The 16556-nt window shown below is 41.4% G+C and overlaps 1 protein-coding gene across 3 annotated transcripts; it reads left to right on the top strand.

Moving 5' to 3' along the window:
• Positions 1 to 12200: 12200 nt before the first annotated feature.
• LOC145031124 (calmodulin-7-like) lies at positions 12201 to 15978 on the top strand. Of its 3 annotated transcripts, none has more exons than XM_078979626.1 (4): positions 12201 to 12376; positions 12917 to 13286; positions 15334 to 15351; positions 15664 to 15978. In XM_078979626.1, exons 1-4 carry the CDS (start codon positions 12301 to 12303, stop codon positions 15752 to 15754), a joined length of 555 nt encoding a protein of 184 aa, XP_078835752.1. In that variant the 5' UTR covers positions 12201 to 12300; the 3' UTR covers positions 15755 to 15978. The 3 variants fall into 3 exon arrangements, 2 of the variants coding, with proteins under 2 accessions (XP_078835752.1, XP_078835751.1); XR_013676858.1 differs by lacking the exon at positions 15334 to 15351 and adding an exon at positions 14190 to 14291 and having other exon boundaries at positions 12202 to 12376; XM_078979625.1 differs by lacking the exon at positions 15334 to 15351 and having other exon boundaries at positions 12202 to 12376.
• The last annotated feature ends 578 nt before the right edge of the window (positions 15979 to 16556 follow it).

Below are 16556 nucleotides of genomic sequence, written 5' to 3'. Positions count from 1 at the left end.
AAACTCACCTGAGACTGCTGAACCATACTGATAAATCCCTGGCTGCTACTCGACAATACCCTGATCCGCTGCTCCTCCAGCTCTCCGAGCTATCAATATACATATAACACTTAGTCTGACAGTCAACTAAGTCAACTCTGGTCAAAGTCAACCTTTCAGGTCAACCCTACTCGCCGAGTCTTCCTAAAGACTCGCCGATTTCATAAACTCAGGGTCTTTCTTATTCGCGACCCGACTCGCCGAGTCAGTCCATGACTCGCCGAGTCCTAGACAATCTTCAACCAACTCGCCGAGTCCATGCCTAACTTCATCCGACTCGACGAGTTGTTCATCCTACTCGTCGAGTTCCTCCTCATCTTCAAGCTACTCGCCGAGTCCACTCGAAGGAATCGCCGAGTCCAGTCGGTTCTACATACATGCAGAGGACCTTTGAGTCATGCATGGACTCCAAACTGTAGATCCACTCTTTTAAGGCCTATTCCTTACGTAAAGTTGCAAACTTTACGTGTAGAGAAGGAGATCTAGGCAAGATACGCCATTAACTAGGGTGTAAGGCCAAGGGACTTCAAAATCAACACAATGACTGATACTTTATGCTTCTCCAGGCCCTAAAACACTTGAATCTGAAGTAGCAACTCCAGATCCGGCTTCTAACCCAAAATAATAACATTATGGCAAAAGAGCCCCAACAACCACACATAGATCTAGGTGCAAAAAGGGTCCAGGAACTAGTTTATTACCTCCAAGTGCTCAAAATGAACTCACAATCCCAGATCTATAGCTCCTTCTTGCTCCTCCAAGTTCCTTCTTCCTTTTCCAAGCTTTAAAGCACCTTCCAAGGCTCAACTAGGAGATATGACGGCTAGGGTTTGATATCCAGGGCTAAAGAGGCGGTAAGGAACCCTGGGAAGAAGATTAAGACATTTATATAGGCCCCAAGTCCCGAATTTAGGGTTTTCCACGCACAGACTAGACTCGCCGAGTCCCCCTGGTCGACTCGCCGAGTCGGTTACTTACTCCCCGACCCGGATCCCGCTCGGACTCGCCGAGTCCCCCTTAGACTCGCCGAGTCGACCCCTAAACTTAGGGTTTTCTTTCCTTTCTTGGTCTTTGAAACTTTGGGTGTTACAACTCTCCCCCACTTAAACTAAACTTCATCCTCGAAGTCTGCTATGGCCCACTGCCTGCGAGCTGCCTCTAAACCCAACCAACTATTCCAACACCAGCTGCCTACCCTTGCTAGCTTTTGCTCGATCCTTCCGACTAACCTTAATCCCTGCAGACAACACCTCGGGTCAACCCTGACCCTGAACATCCTGGAGACCCAACTTACTCAACTGGCAATCCTTCTGGTACTCACCGAGTACTGAACTGAACCTATAGGGGTTCACCCCTTCCTGTCCTTGCGCAAATCCCTTGCCTTCCCAAGGCAAGGTTCTATAACCAACTATTTCTCTGTAACTGTGAAGGTCCTATACTTCACCAACTCCATCACCCCCGCCAATTCCAGTACGGGTCAATACCACCAACAACCACCGACGCCCCTATCTGACATAACTTGGTGCCGAGCACCCCCGGTCCTTACTGACGTCTCCATATTTGGGTTACCGAACCCTACCGGTTACTACACCCCTTCGCAATCTCCTAGTCGCTTCCAGCGACTCCTGAAAATACTTCGACTATCTATAACTGTTCTATCCATTCTTCCGCTCACACTGAAACGATGCTGCTGGGAATAGCTTGCTTATATCCCATCTGATTATTCAACTCCTACTAACTCGAGTCTTTCATCCCGAAGAAAAGCTACTTGCCTAGCTATCTTTACATGTCACTTATACTCGGCCGAAGGCTCAACTGATCCTGCTGAGAGAGACTTGTCATTTCCACATCAACCAACTATACCGTCAACACTAGTATTCCAACTCAAATACAATACTGACCCAAAACTCCGAAACCTTTCAAACACTGAATTGTCTGCAATACCGAACCTGCCTGAAACATTAAACTGCCTGAAACGCTAATCTGGCTGAATCACTGAGCTGCCTGAGACACTGAGTTGGCCGAAACACTGAGCTGCCTGAAATACTAAACTCAAGTCCAACTGTGGAGTCATGGGACTCCTCCCTTAGTCGCTTCCACGACTTCTGAATGGAATCTTCCTCAAGGACTAGTTTCCACTAGTTATCCTGTCACTGTGGCTCTAGCAACCTTCCAATCCAACCGATCGGGTCCATACTTCACATCCTGACATCATCCATTCTATGACTAATAGCATGATGGCTCCCAAACTGACGGTAGCCCTTAACATACCCGAACCTCAACGGTCCACTGCTACTCTGATCTCATAACTGATGTGACGATCTATAGCCAAGATTCGCTGACTTAGCCATAACTGAACCATTTGGGAAATCCAAATCTAATCCGTGGATTCCCATATTCCCACCGCTGCACCCGAACGGGTGGGAATTACTACGTTCCCGCGTTCAGCCACGCGCTCATGCTGCTACCAATCTGATAAAAGCCACGGCTACACCCGCGGATTCGCAAATCTCAAATACTATCTGGCTGCTAACGAATGCTACGGCTACCCCCGCAGGCTTACAACACTCTACTACTATCTGACTGCTAGTGAATGCTACGGCTACCCCCGCAGGCTTACAACACTACTACTACCATCCCGAGGACATCCTGACTATCCCTAGTCCCGCTAGTGATTCTTCATCCCGATTTCTCAAACCAGCCCTCAGTCTTTGATTTCTGCATCATCCTCGACATCTTATATCCTTGATATACTTAGTGCTTCGTCGAGGAATTCTCCGGCTTGGTTCCCAAACCAACCGTTTACTAATCTGAATACAAGAAGCTATTGTTGGGAAGTTTCCAACCTCCCAACTCCTGAATCTACGCAATCCGCATGCTTCCTCAGACACTGGCTACCAATGCTAAAACATCTCCTGCTACCCGTTCTCAGGGTCTTTATTCCGACTCTCATGTGTCCGACAGGTGGCCCTCAATCTTGGATTCCTAACCAGCTTCTAACCATCTCGATTACATGAACTAACTGCTGGGAAAATTCTCGAACTCCTAATTCTGAACTTCTCAATCCATCCATCACTGAGCTACTACCATTTCTTCTTAGAGGCCGCGCACTCATTCTGAGTTTACGAGACTCTTATCCAAATATACCCGGAGGGTTCTCCCCCACTTCGATCCTGCTTAACCCTTGCGGCTTCACACTTAAAAGAGATCCCGATCCTTTACTACTATTCCAAAACTTCTACTGGGGAACCCAAGCCCGCCAGGTAGGAATTTGACCATTCCATCCAACCCACTACCCACTCCGAACTAGCGAAACGATCCAGATCTCTCCCTACCATGCTACAGTTACTGCATCCTCCGAAACTTCTCCATATGAGCACATCCCCTAGCTACCAACCAATTATCCGAGGTATGAAAATGGCATATGACGTAATCACAAGCAAGCCACTCCATAACACAACACTTATACCACAATTGATGCAAAAACCATAACAATATAATCATAACATAAGCTGACAAACACAAAGTTACATACCTCCATTACTCAGTGCTGCTCGAATCCCTGCTGAAATCTACCGTAGAAACTCGGCTCCGAGCCGTAGGCACCCTTGCCCGGCCTTGACAACCACTGACGGTACTTGAAGTTCCAAGGGCAGGAGCTGGCGCCTGCCCTGCTGAATACAAACTCGGACAGTGGGCCTTCTTGTGGCCCCTCAGACTGCAATGGAAACACAACGGATCAAGTCCCTGGGCGATGGTAACAACACAGTCTCTGCTAAAATGACCAATCTGGCCGCACTTGAAACACCCAGCATTGCCACCACTTCTACGCCTACACACACCCATGTGCGTCCTCCCGCACTTCCCGCATCGACTGCGGCTCTGATAGTTCCTCGTCCTCAAATCTGAACTCTTGGGCCTCTTACTCGAACCTGTGGCAGCCTGAGTCTCATCCATTTTCCTCTTCCCTTCCGACTCCCTGCCCGACTCTCACTTCTGTGTTACCCCAATGGTAACGTCTGCTGACTGAACAACAGATGTCTGATCCTGAAGCCTCGCTATCAATCTATCAGTGATCCTCACGACCATGTCTGGCAGACCCTCGCGAATGGCTCGTGAAACTTCCTCAACTATCCAATCATGCAATGGTTTCTCTTGGAGACAGAATTCCCCACACACCCCTGCCCCCTGATAGCAGAAACTAGAAATGGGATCTCCCTCCCTGATGGATCCCTGAACTCCATAAGATTCGGGACCTAGACGAGCCCCAATCTGTCCTGAAACTAACCCGGCCCTAAAGGCCTCAAGATGACTGTCCATGAGCTCCACAATAGCCTCTCTAACTGAACCGAAAATCACTGGAGTCTGATCGATGATGTTGCGCATAATCTCTGCGGAAATGAAATCCCTCATCTGATCATCAAGCTGCCCAGCTCTAAAGCCCGAGCCAGACCCCTCCCTTGCACCTGAACTGCCAACTGATATCTCGCGCAACGTCACCATGCTGAAAAATATAACAATACCTGATCAATTACATACTACTGCTGAGGAATCTCTCACATACTCTACTAGTTCCTTGGTTTCGCCTCGGCCCCTCTTGAATCGAGTACGGATCCTCTGCTTTCAATAGTATGGGCCCCTACTACCTTCCACATCTATCCGTACTTTCCTCAAGAGTTACCTCAACTCCACCAAGTCCCCTTTACTCTTTTACTGATCTTTGCTACTCTCATCCTAGGCTTGCCCTAGGGAACCTCTAACTCTACCCAAACAGTCCTCAGCTGCTGAAGGCCTCCTTCTAATGCCAATTAGCCACCACCTGAATACCATCACATGTGATGAGGCTCGGATAATCCTTCGAGTAAAAGTCTCGTCCCTACAACGGTTGGACTCAGACAAGAGCTGCGCAGTAGGGCCAAATCTAGCACTCTTAGATTATCCAACCCTAATCACCTGTAATGCGACGTATTCACCTAATGGCTAACTCCCATCACTCAGAGTCCCACAAAGCACAAAGCAAGCAGCATTCGGATAAAGGAAACATACTCTAGCAAAACAATTCTCATAACAAGAAACTGCACTAGCATATAATGCTAAGCTTATACTTTCAGGCATAGCCTACACAGGCTATCCTACTACTATCTACTCAATACTAACATGCAATTCTCATCAAGCTGGAACACATAAAGCAGGCACATAAGGCATCATCCTAGATCCTTAGTCCTATTCTAGCATGCTGTTCTACTGAAGCTGGAACTGAAACTGAACTGAAACTGATATTGAAAATAATAACATAACTTGTATGGGTAAATTGGGAGTACTTACTTGAGCTCGGCTGATTGCATGCACCACACCCTTTTCTCGTTTTCAAAAATCTTTTCTTTCTATGTTCTTTTTCCAAAACCCTTATTCAAAATTGTTTTTCTTTTGAAAATCCCTTATCGTGTCCTTAGTTTGAGTTCAAATACACTCGAATGCATATCCGAATCCCTCAAACCAAGGCTCTAATACCAACTTGTAACGACCCAAAAATCACGACCAAAAATTTCTTTAAAAGCATTACTAGAATCATATTTATAAAAACTGTATCATAAGTCATAACGTAAATTCTCGAGTATTAATTCAAAGCATAATATCATTATCAGAGTCGAACAATCCCAGGCTAACTGACTACGGTGTGTGCACTGCAATCTCCCCGAGCTCCTCTTTTGAAAACTGGGTACCTGAAACCAAAACTGAAAACCGTAAGCACGAAGCTTAGTGAGCTCCCCCAATCTAACACATACCATGCAAAAACATATAAAGCACATACTGGGCCTTGCCCACTGCATCGGACCAATGTCCGGACTAACTGGGGCCTTGCCCCCTACATCGGACCGAAGTCCGGAAACTGACTGGGACCTTGTCCCCTGCATCGGACCGAAGTCCGGACTAACTAGGGCCTTGCCCCTGCATCGGACCGAAGTCCGGAGACTGTCTGGGACCTTGTCCCCTGCATCGGACCGAAGTCTGGGCTAACTGGGGCCTTGCCCCCTGCATCGGACCGAAGTCCGGAGACTGACTGGGACCTTGTCCCCTGCATCGGACCGAAGTCCGGGCTAACTGGGGCCTTGCCCCCTGCATCGGACCGAAGTCCGGAGACTGACTGGGACCTTGTCCCCTGCATCGGACCGAAGTCCAGGCTAACTGGCTGAACATAGCATAGCATAACATATCAACTAGCATGAACACATATACTGCATACTACATCGGGCCGTAGCCCGGAACACATAACACATAACACATAACAAAAAGCACATAAATCCTGTCTGAGCCACGAAGGCATCAAACATGCTAACTACTGCATCGGAAACTACTGCTAACTGGACGGGCCGGCATTGTGGCCTTAGACCCGTCCCTACTGGAAGGAAACTCACCTGAGACTGCTGAACCCTACTGATAAATCTCTGGCTGCTACTCGACAATCCCCTGATCCGCTGCTCCTCCAGCTCTCCGAGCTATCAATATACATATAACACTTAGTCTGACAGTCAACTAAGTCAACTCTGGTCAAAGTCAACCTTTCAGGTCAACCCTACTCGCCGAGTCTTCCTAAAGACTCGCCGATTTCATAAACTCAGGGTCTTTCTTATTCGCGACCCGACTCGCCGAGTCAGTCCATGACTCGCCGAGTCCTAGACAATCTTCAACCAACTCGCCGAGTCCATGCCTAACTTCATCCGACTCGACGAGTTGTTCATCCTACTCGTCGAGTTCCTCCTCATCTTCAAGCTACTCGCCGAGTCCACTCGAAGGAATCGCCGAGTCCAGTCGGTTCTACATACATGCAGAGGACCTTTGAGTCATGCATGGACTCCAAACTGTAGATCCACTCTTTTAAGGCCTATTCCTTACGTAAAGTTGCAAACTTTACGTGTAGAGAAGGAGATCTAGGCAAGATACGCCATTAACTAGGGTGTAAGGCCAAGGGACTTCAAAATCAACACAATGACTGATACTTTATGCTTCTCCAGGCCCTAAAACACTTGAATCTGAAGTAGCAACTCCAGATCCGGCTTCTAACCCAAAATAATAACATTATGGCAAAAGAGCCCCAACAACCACACATAGATCTAGGTGCAAAAAGGGTCCAGGAACTAGTTTATTACCTCCAAGTGCTCAAAATGAACTCACAATCCCAGATCTATAGCTCCTTCTTGCTCCTCCAAGTTCCTTCTTCCTTTTCCAAGCTTTAAAGCACCTTCCAAGGCTCAACTAGGAGATATGACGGCTAGGGTTTGATATCCAGGGCTAAAGAGGCAGTAAGGAACCCTGGGAAGAAGATTAAGACATTTATATAGGCCCTAAGTCCCGAATTTAGGGTTTTCCACGCACAGACCAGACTCGCCGAGTCCCCCTGGTCGACTCGCCGAGTCGGTCACTTACTCCCCGACCCGGATCCCGCTCGGACTTGCCGAGTCCCCCTTAGACTCGCCGAGTCGACCCCTAAACTTAGGGTTTTCTTTCCTTTCTTGGACTTCGAAACTTTGGGTGTTACATGATCCAACACAGCGTAAAAGGACTTTCAATGGCTGTTATACTATTAGTCCCCAAGGGTCCTTTGGTACTGCTAGTAAAGTCGAGAATTCACCAAATGCGAGTCGGGCCAAGGGTCCTTCGCATTCACTATAGCCTCGACCGACTAATGGGATTATTGAGATCTTCGTGCCCTCTCTTCTCCTCGGTCGTGGGGCTACACGAAGTCAGGGCAGTTGGATTACGTGAATAGTACAGACGACGCCTAAGGGATCGTTCGTATAGTTGTAAACTGGTCGTTTGTGTAACGCGTGTTTATAACAATTCACCATGCGCAATAATCCAACGTCGCCTGGAATCAATGACTTCACATACCGCGATGGTACAACAACTATGGAATTCAAAGTGTTAGGAAAACATCGGGTTTTCCTAGGGTTATTCAATACACACATTTACGAGACATACACCAAGTTTAATAAATTCTTTTTACAATTATAGAAACAAACAAGCATACCTATGGATCTTCACAAACTTTTTCATAAACTCTTTTCAGAAAATATTGGATTTTCTGGTAGTTTCAAAACAATACAAAACATTGGCTTTCAAACACCGCTTATGAACTCACCAACATTTCATATGTTGACATTTTTTCAAAATACTTGTATTCTCAGGTAACAGGTAAACCAAGGGGAAAAATGTACTCAGTGATGGCTTGCAGTTTGTTTATCTATTATTGAACAATTTCTTTTTGGGAATGTAATGTTAAAACAATGTACTAAGTGTAAACCCTACCAGTTGTACTATCTCAATTCATGGTGACGTATGATGTTATGTTTCATATATATTCAATGTTATGGTATTCAATTGAGTCACGACAGCCCTCGGACGTTCCCGCCGTCTGGTTCGGGGGTGTGACAAACATTATCACGAAATCCTGTAGATCCCTAACCTAGTAATAACATGCTGTTCTATCAAAGACCGAAAACAAATATCATGTATGGTATTTTGGGGTTACTTACTGGCTCCGGCTGATCGTACCTCCGCGTCCTCCTTTTACTTAATTTGAAAACCATTTTAAATTTTCTTTTAAAAACTCTCCCTGATTTGAGACTGGATTCACACGAATGTTCCTCCAATTCACTCAAACCAAGGCTCTGATACCAACTTGTAACGACCAAAATTTTCAACAAATTTTAGCTTTTCAAAAACAACCCATTTTAATAATGTTATTACAAAAAGGTTTTCAATACATTTATTATCAGAGTATTCCCAGAACCATATCATAAAACATAAACACGAGGAGCGGTACGATCGCGCCTTTGCCTTGCCACGGTCTCCTGAAGAACCTAAAAAACATTAAACCTCAACTGTAAGCCTGAAAGCTTAGTGAGATACCCCCAAAATACCAACCACATATACCATACACACAACATGCTATATCACAACAAATCGCAGAACATCCATGCATATCGGGTCTACTGTGTGACTGGTCCGCCGTGTCGGGCCTTCAGTCCACCTGGTCCACCCTCCAAGTCTAGTCATGTCCCTCGAGTCTGTAGTATGGTTGGTCCGCCCGCACCGGGCCTTCAACCCACCTGGTCCACTCTCTGACTCTATAGTATGACTGGTCCGCCCGCATTGGGCCTTCAGCCGGCCTGGTCCACTCTCCGAGCCTTGGCACATCTGGTCCGCCCTCGTGGGGCCTACAGCCTATCCGAACCGCTCGTTGGGCCTTCGGAATAACCGGTCCGCCCTGGGTATGTTGGCCTACAGCACAAAGCAGGTCTCGCCTCAACCCAACCCCCGTCAAACAATCATGTGCACATAAACATACAATCATATAACAGTTCACATTCAATCAAACCGATCTAGCAGATCACATAACACAACATACTCTAAGCAGGATACCGACCTAACCGGTCACTATCATAGCAACACCCTATATACCAGGATACCGACCTTAACCAGGTCTCTAACGAATACCATCCTAACTACCAGGATGCAAACATAGTAAAACAGCAACATAACAACAATACCCGGATTACAATCCGATAAAGGGCCGACCTTGGTGCCTTAGACCCTGTTGATATAGTGAGGATAACTCACATCGCAACTGTTGACTGAAATGATAAGACCGAGATGCTCCGACCACTGACACGATCTCCACCACTGGCTAGCACCAACACTGAACTCAAAACAAAAGCCAACAATTACCAAAATACTCTTAGAAGTCAACTGGTCAACTCTTGGTCAAAGTCAAAGTCAACCTTCTGGCTGACTCTACTCGCCGAGTCAGCCCGCTGACTCGCCGAGTCCCCCCCCTCCCCAACACTGAAAAGGACCCATTTGAACTCACTGAGTCATCCCTTGACTCACCGATTCTTAGCTTTACCAGGAAAGGCTAAGACCTCAAGACCATACTCGCCGAGTCCAAGAACAGACTCACCAAGTCCAAGGCTATCTTCAACCAACTCGCCGAGTTGTTCTTCCAACTCGTCGAGTTCCTGCCCACCTTCAAGCAACTCGCCGAGTACACCCTTGTGACTCGCCGAGTACCACTAGCTCTTAACCCATACAGAAGCCTTCCAGGCCATGCAATCGATCCAAAACGTAGATCTACCCTTCTACAACCCTTCCATCACGTAAAGTGGCAAACTTTACGTGAATCCAAAGAGATCTAGGCATTTTACACTCTAGGGCTAGGGTTTGGGACAAGATGGCTTCATCAAACACTTAATAACAGGGACTTTAATGCACTCTAGACCTTCTCCATTCCAGATCTGAGGTAGCAACCTCAGATCTAACCTTCAAACTCTAAATACCACAAGCTAAACTTCCCACACATCCCAAAAATGATGAATCTAGATGAATAGCAGCCCAAAAACGAGATAATACCTCAAAAGGAAGCCCCTAACAACAAGGAAATCCGAATCTAAGTAAAGCCCCTTGCTCCAAGCCTCCTAACTCCCCAAGATCTTCCTCCAACTTTCTTCTCCAAGGCTCAATTGCACTCAAATCCTTCACAATCACGCTTCTAGGGTTTTCTGGACTTCAAGGGAAGGTAAGGAGGCTGGGGAGAGGGTATAATGTCCTTTATATAGGGCTCATCCCCCGAAATTAGGGTTTTCTTCACTCAGCGCCTACTCGCCGAGTCCAACCTTGGACTCGTCGAGTTGGCCACTTAACACGCAACTTGAGTCGCGACCCTACTCGCCGAGTCCACCCATGGACTCGCCGAGTTGCCCTTCAAATTTACACTTTAAACCCTGAACGTGCACTCCTGGACTCGGGATGTTACATTGTTTAAACGTGACTTATATGAAAGGTGTTACATATTGTTTTGGGGTTATCGAACAATTCACTACTTGTCCTAATCAAGCTACTTATTAGGTTTGGTTGATGGTCATAATAACTCCAATTCGTTATGGAGACACACATACTCTAACATCTTAAGTGTAATGTCTTTGTTCGAATCTCAAAATACCTTTTAGACATAATTCTATAAGTCCTTTACATGTGACTAAGATAATTGTATATAAGGCAAAATCCTTTTATATGTTATGTACATATATAAAAGTGGACAAAATTAAAGCATCAAAGTGTATATAAGACATAATCCTTTTTATGTGTTATGTACATATATAAAAGCAGATAAAATCAAAATATCAAAGTATATATTCCTTGTCAATTAAAGTTGATTCCAAATCGGGTATACATGGATATCATATTTTAGATGATTTAAAATTTTTACTCTAAATTAATCAGATCATGTTTAATTACATACTTTTACAATTTTATTTAAAACATAATTTTAATCTTAAGATTGTAAAAGAGTTGGAAAAACTGTTATCATGTATTTTCTAAGTATGATATTTTGTGTTCCCATTTAAGTTCGACATAAAGATAAATCAACAAGACCGACCATTTTGTTTTGTTGGTGATTCTAATGTTATCATCAATTTATTGTAACAGTAATTTGCATAAGTGAAATTGAGATTTAAATCATGACCTAATACAAGTTAAGGTGATACAGAATGTATATTTGCATATAAGATGAATATGATCCCTAACACGACGAAATGTGGGGGTCAAGGGGTCACAACCCTTTTGATGGTCCAAGTTGTAGATAGATGTAACTTACAATTGAATAAAGAAAACGTAAATAGATTTTGGATATGGACAAAGGTAACTCATGCTTGACAACCAATTTAATTCATACAACCATACTGCCTAATTGTTTCCGATAGACAATTCACACTACTTGATTTTTTATTTCAAAAAACCGTTTGTTACTGTAAACAACCAATTTGAACCATAAATATCACCAACCTCATTCATATTTCGAATGTATGAATATATATACTCATCCTTTTAGTTAATTATAAAATTTTGGCATTGATGTTTTGAACATTACAATAATTAATGTGAAAAACACGTCTAATGCACCCCTTACCAATTGTCACTTTTGCCATTGGAGGGTTGAGAGGAAAGGATCTTACTTTAATAAAGATCAATTACGTACCAAAGAATAGCATATCACTCCTGGAGGTCACTTTCGGTAAAAGCAAAATAAAGGGAAGGGCAACCTCGTAAATAAAACTCCATGAAGCATCAGATGCTGTCAAGACTCAAGACCGATCTTCTATATATACGCTCCACTCCCGAGAACGCAGTCTCTTCAAACACCAACAAGCCTCTCTAATCCCCTGTTTTTTTCTCTTGATTTTCACTGTAGATTCACAGATAATGGCCGATCAGCTCACTGATGACCAGATCTCCGAGTTCAAAGAAGCCTTCAGCCTGTTCGATAAGGATGGAGATGGTCAGCTCTCTTTCCCCCTCTTGTTTTTCTTGTTTAATTTCACTTTTTTCATGAATCAACTTGTTGTACACATACAATCGGTTCATAATTCGTTAGTTTAGATGCGATCATCTAGTGTAATGAGATCTGAGTTCTCATTTCTAATTGGTGATTTTTGATATCACTGATGTTTGACTTCTAAGGTCTTTTTTGCATAGTTGAATTCCTTTTCTAGTTTGTTGACTAGACTTTGAGTTGGGGATCATTCTCATATCTACCCAATCAAAGATCAATCTGATTTCTTACTTGCGAATAACGTCTTCTATGTTTTACATCAATTCAATTTTAGTCATAAACACATATTCGTCCTGTCAGTCCTGTCTGCAAGATGTTTGATGAAATGTCGCTGTGAAGTAACCATAGAAAGTAAACAAATGAGAACTCAGATCTATTTGATTTCCATGGGTTATATCAAGCCTTTTGCATGTTTTAGTAGTAGTAACGAACGATTGAAGATATGAATGTTGTCATGGAAGAAGCTATATACAAACGTTGTTGCAGGTTGCATCACTACGAAGGAGCTCGGAACAGTTATGAGGTCTCTTGGGCAAAACCCAACAGAGGCTGAACTCCAAGACATGATCAACGAGGTCGATGCTGATGGAAATGGGACCATTGATTTCCCTGAGTTTCTTAATCTGATGGCTAGGAAGATGAAGGACACAGACTCTGAAGAAGAACTGAAGGAAGCTTTTAGGGTTTTTGATAAGGACCAAAATGGCTTCATTTCTGCAGCTGAGCTTCGTCATGTTATGACAAATCTTGGTGAGAAATTGACAGATGAAGAAGTTGATGAGATGATTCGTGAGGCTGATGTTGATGGCGATGGTCAGATCAACTATGAGGAATTCGTCAAGATCATGATGGCCAAGTGAGGATCTCCAACTTGAAAACTAAAACCCTAAAAAAATATTTTAAATTTCTAAAATTTTAATTGTGGGTAGGATGGATTCTTTTCATATCTTTGAATGCTTGCTTCTTTGGGTATCTGTTTGGATTTATATGTATTCCTGCTTGTTTGCTCTTTAGGTTTTAAGTAGTTTTATTCTTGCTTGCTGTTTTTTTTGTTATAAACCTAGAACAAATTCTATGAGGTTCTCTTGGTTTTACTTGTTTCTGGTTCATCTTTGAATTCTTTTTTTGCATGAATGCGTAGTTGTTAAAATTGGGATAATCTTTATTCTTTAGTTTTAATTTTAATTTTCTTGTGTTCTATGTAGCTTAATCTTTGTTTAAAGATTAGAATCTTGTTCTTGAGTCATGTCCCTATTAAGTATTTTAAGTTAAGAAAATAAGATCCTTTAGAATCTTTATGATTATATATATGCTCTTATTCTTTGCCATATATACTCAACTCACCTTAATTGTTTTTTAGTTTAAGTTAATACGCTTAATGGGATTTGATTTAATATGGTAAGTTACTAAGTTATATATCAATGTTTTATTTTGTCCAAAACAATAGAGTTGATAGAGAAAGTCGAGTGGATGAGATTTTTCTTTTTAGTTAATAACTTTTTTACAAATTTGCTTTTCATACGTGTTTTTCCCTAACTTTTTTGCAATTTTCTCAAAAAAAAAAAAAAAAGCATTATTTATCCAATAACGTTTTATCCGAACATGAGTTAAATGGGAAAAGTTAGACATTTGGATTAAATAGCTAAGACTAGCACAAAGGTATTCGATATTTTATATCATACTTGCTAAGTTTATTGCGCATTAAATAGGTCAATTTGGCATTTTTTGCCCTCTTAACACACTTTTTATATCCATCAAGATCTCTCTATAGGTTGGTGAAATATAATGTAAAAGGTCATTGAGCAAATTACGCACGTCAACGAAGATATTCATAGTTTTTAATAATATCACGGCAACACAGGTCAAGTAAAAGATCGCACTAATTTCTTAATTATATTTACTATTTTGATTTTTTTTTTTGCGAAAGACACACGATGACTCTTTTTGAAACTAACCAGTTGTGAAATACCTTTTTTTTTTTTTTTTTTTTTTAGATCCTTGCACTGATATTTTTTGTTTGCGTACCCATCAATTTATGTTTCAGTGGATTATACAAGTTGCATGCTGGACAACTCTTTAAAATATAAGTTGTGCAGCGAAAGATTTTCGACCATACGACGAAATAGTTTCTGAATTGCAAAATTATTTTTAACAAAAAGAGAACCTTAAAAAAATTTAAAAATCTTAAAGCACTCCTATCTCTCATTCTTTCCTTCTCCCTATCCCACTCTCTTTCGTTTCAATTTGTGTTCGTTTTAAAAATTGATCTCACAAATAAATCTTAAATAGATTTAAAAAAAAAAAGAAAAACATTTTCTATTTCAAAAAGATAAGAACAATTTTGCGACTTACAAGAACTTCGAAATTTCAATTGCGAAATACTATTAACCTTTTTAAAACTTCAAAGTTTTTATGTGGATAAAAATAATTTCAAATCTTTTGGAATTTTGGCAACTTTTGAAAAAAATAATCATTTGTCTAAAAAGTAATTAAAACGTTAAACATAATTAAAAATGTGGTTATTTCGTAATTATTCCTAAAAATTAAGGCTTAAGGCTTTTCATGTGACACGAAAATTGAACACTTTTAAACTTGATCGAAAAAAACCGTACACCAATTTTTTGAAAAAAAAAAAAAGCAAAGCGATTGTCCCTTTTTATGAAATTCTTTGATGAAACATGAAAATTGCAAAACAAATTTATGAACATTGACGTATAGCCCAAGAACCTAAACTGTTTTATATGTCTATTAATTATTATTTTTTTCTTCTTATGGGATTATCGTGATTTATTTCCCAATTTTAATTGGTTGGTGGGGAGTTTATTCTTTTCATATCTCCATTTTCTTATAAAATTTTCTTTTCTTTGATTGGCATGTGAATATTTTTTGTCAACCGTGCCAAGGATCCGAAGAAAGCGACGGTGAATTCATTATCCTCTTCTCTAATGCCCTTAAAAATCAATATATGAGAAACAAAATAAAATAACTAATACAAACTTTTATTGAAGAAATAACTTGTTTTGAGTTCGAATCATCTTACTTTTAAGTTTATGTAATTGTAAAGTGTCACAATGAACCAAAATAACGTTCATTCTTGTAGAAGATGGATATGAGTATGGCTTGCTCACACGAGACTAGTTTTATGGTTGTTTAAGGGATAATAATAAAATGAAAGAGTTTTAATTAAATTATTTGATTTTACTAACTAAATAATATTATGTTTCTTAATTCAGAAAGAGAAGAAAGGAAGTAGCCATGCAATCAAGAGTCAAGTCCTCAAGGAGTGGTTGGAGAAAGGCTCGTGGAAGTTGTATTGTACTTTAAATGTGTCATTGATATCTTCTTTTCAAAATAAAATTTATCTGATCGAAAATAATGAGATCGTCCTAGGTTGCATTGGTACATCAATCGACATCTACTTTCACAAAAACCTTTAGATTCGAAAAAGTATATACCCTTTCAAGCAAAAGAAAATTAAGACTGAAAAAACATAGTCAACTTTGTATTATGTTATCATCCACAGGTATAAAAATGGTTTTATGATCTTATTCTTTTGTAAAATGATACAAATGAGTGGCATTTGTATTTTTTAAACATGGTTATGAACGTATCAAACATCTGCATGTGCATCTATCTATCATTCTTAATAAAAGAGTAATTCTCCCATTACACGTGTCAATTTTCTAAGGCATTCTCTCTATCACTAGCCATATGTCATCCTCTAAAACATTTCCTGTATTTAACAATTTAAAATTTGAACTATTTTTGAATTAATATTTGTCACACCCCCAAACCGAAAAACGGCGAAAACGTCTGGGGTGGGGGACATCATGTGTAGGTATCACAACAATTGCATCATAATAATCAAAGTAAACACAATCATTACATTATAGTATGAATATTTACATATGTTGATTTCATAGTTTATATACATCAAAAAGTAGCAAAAAGATAAAGACGAGACTCCATATGCTCCGTCTTCTCAAAAGCCGGCGATGGTACCTGTCTACTGATATCCTGAGAATACAAACGATTTTGAAAATGTATCAGCATAAAGCTGGTGAGTTCATAAGAATGTTTTGTAGTGAAGACCATTGTTATCAAGTTCTGAAAAATGTATGGATGC

Source organism: Lactuca saligna, chromosome 2 (genome assembly GCF_052625555.1).
Source record: "Lactuca saligna cultivar CGN05327 chromosome 2, ASM5262555v1, whole genome shotgun sequence".
In the NCBI taxonomy this organism is placed as follows: Eukaryota; Viridiplantae; Streptophyta; class Magnoliopsida; order Asterales; family Asteraceae; genus Lactuca; species Lactuca saligna.
Note: the sequence above shows the minus strand (reverse complement) of the source record. Positions and strands in the feature narration are given on the sequence as shown.

Excerpts from the sequence above, each read along its gene's own strand:
- LOC145031124 (XM_078979626.1), top strand. The coding sequence starts at position 12,301 with ATGGCCGATCAGCTCACTGATGACCAGATCTCCGAGTTCAAAGAAGCC. Across the intron at positions 12,377-12,916 it reads GTTCGATAAGGATGGAGATG|GTTGCATCACTACGAAGGAG; the intron begins GTCAGCTCTCTT and ends ACGTTGTTGCAG.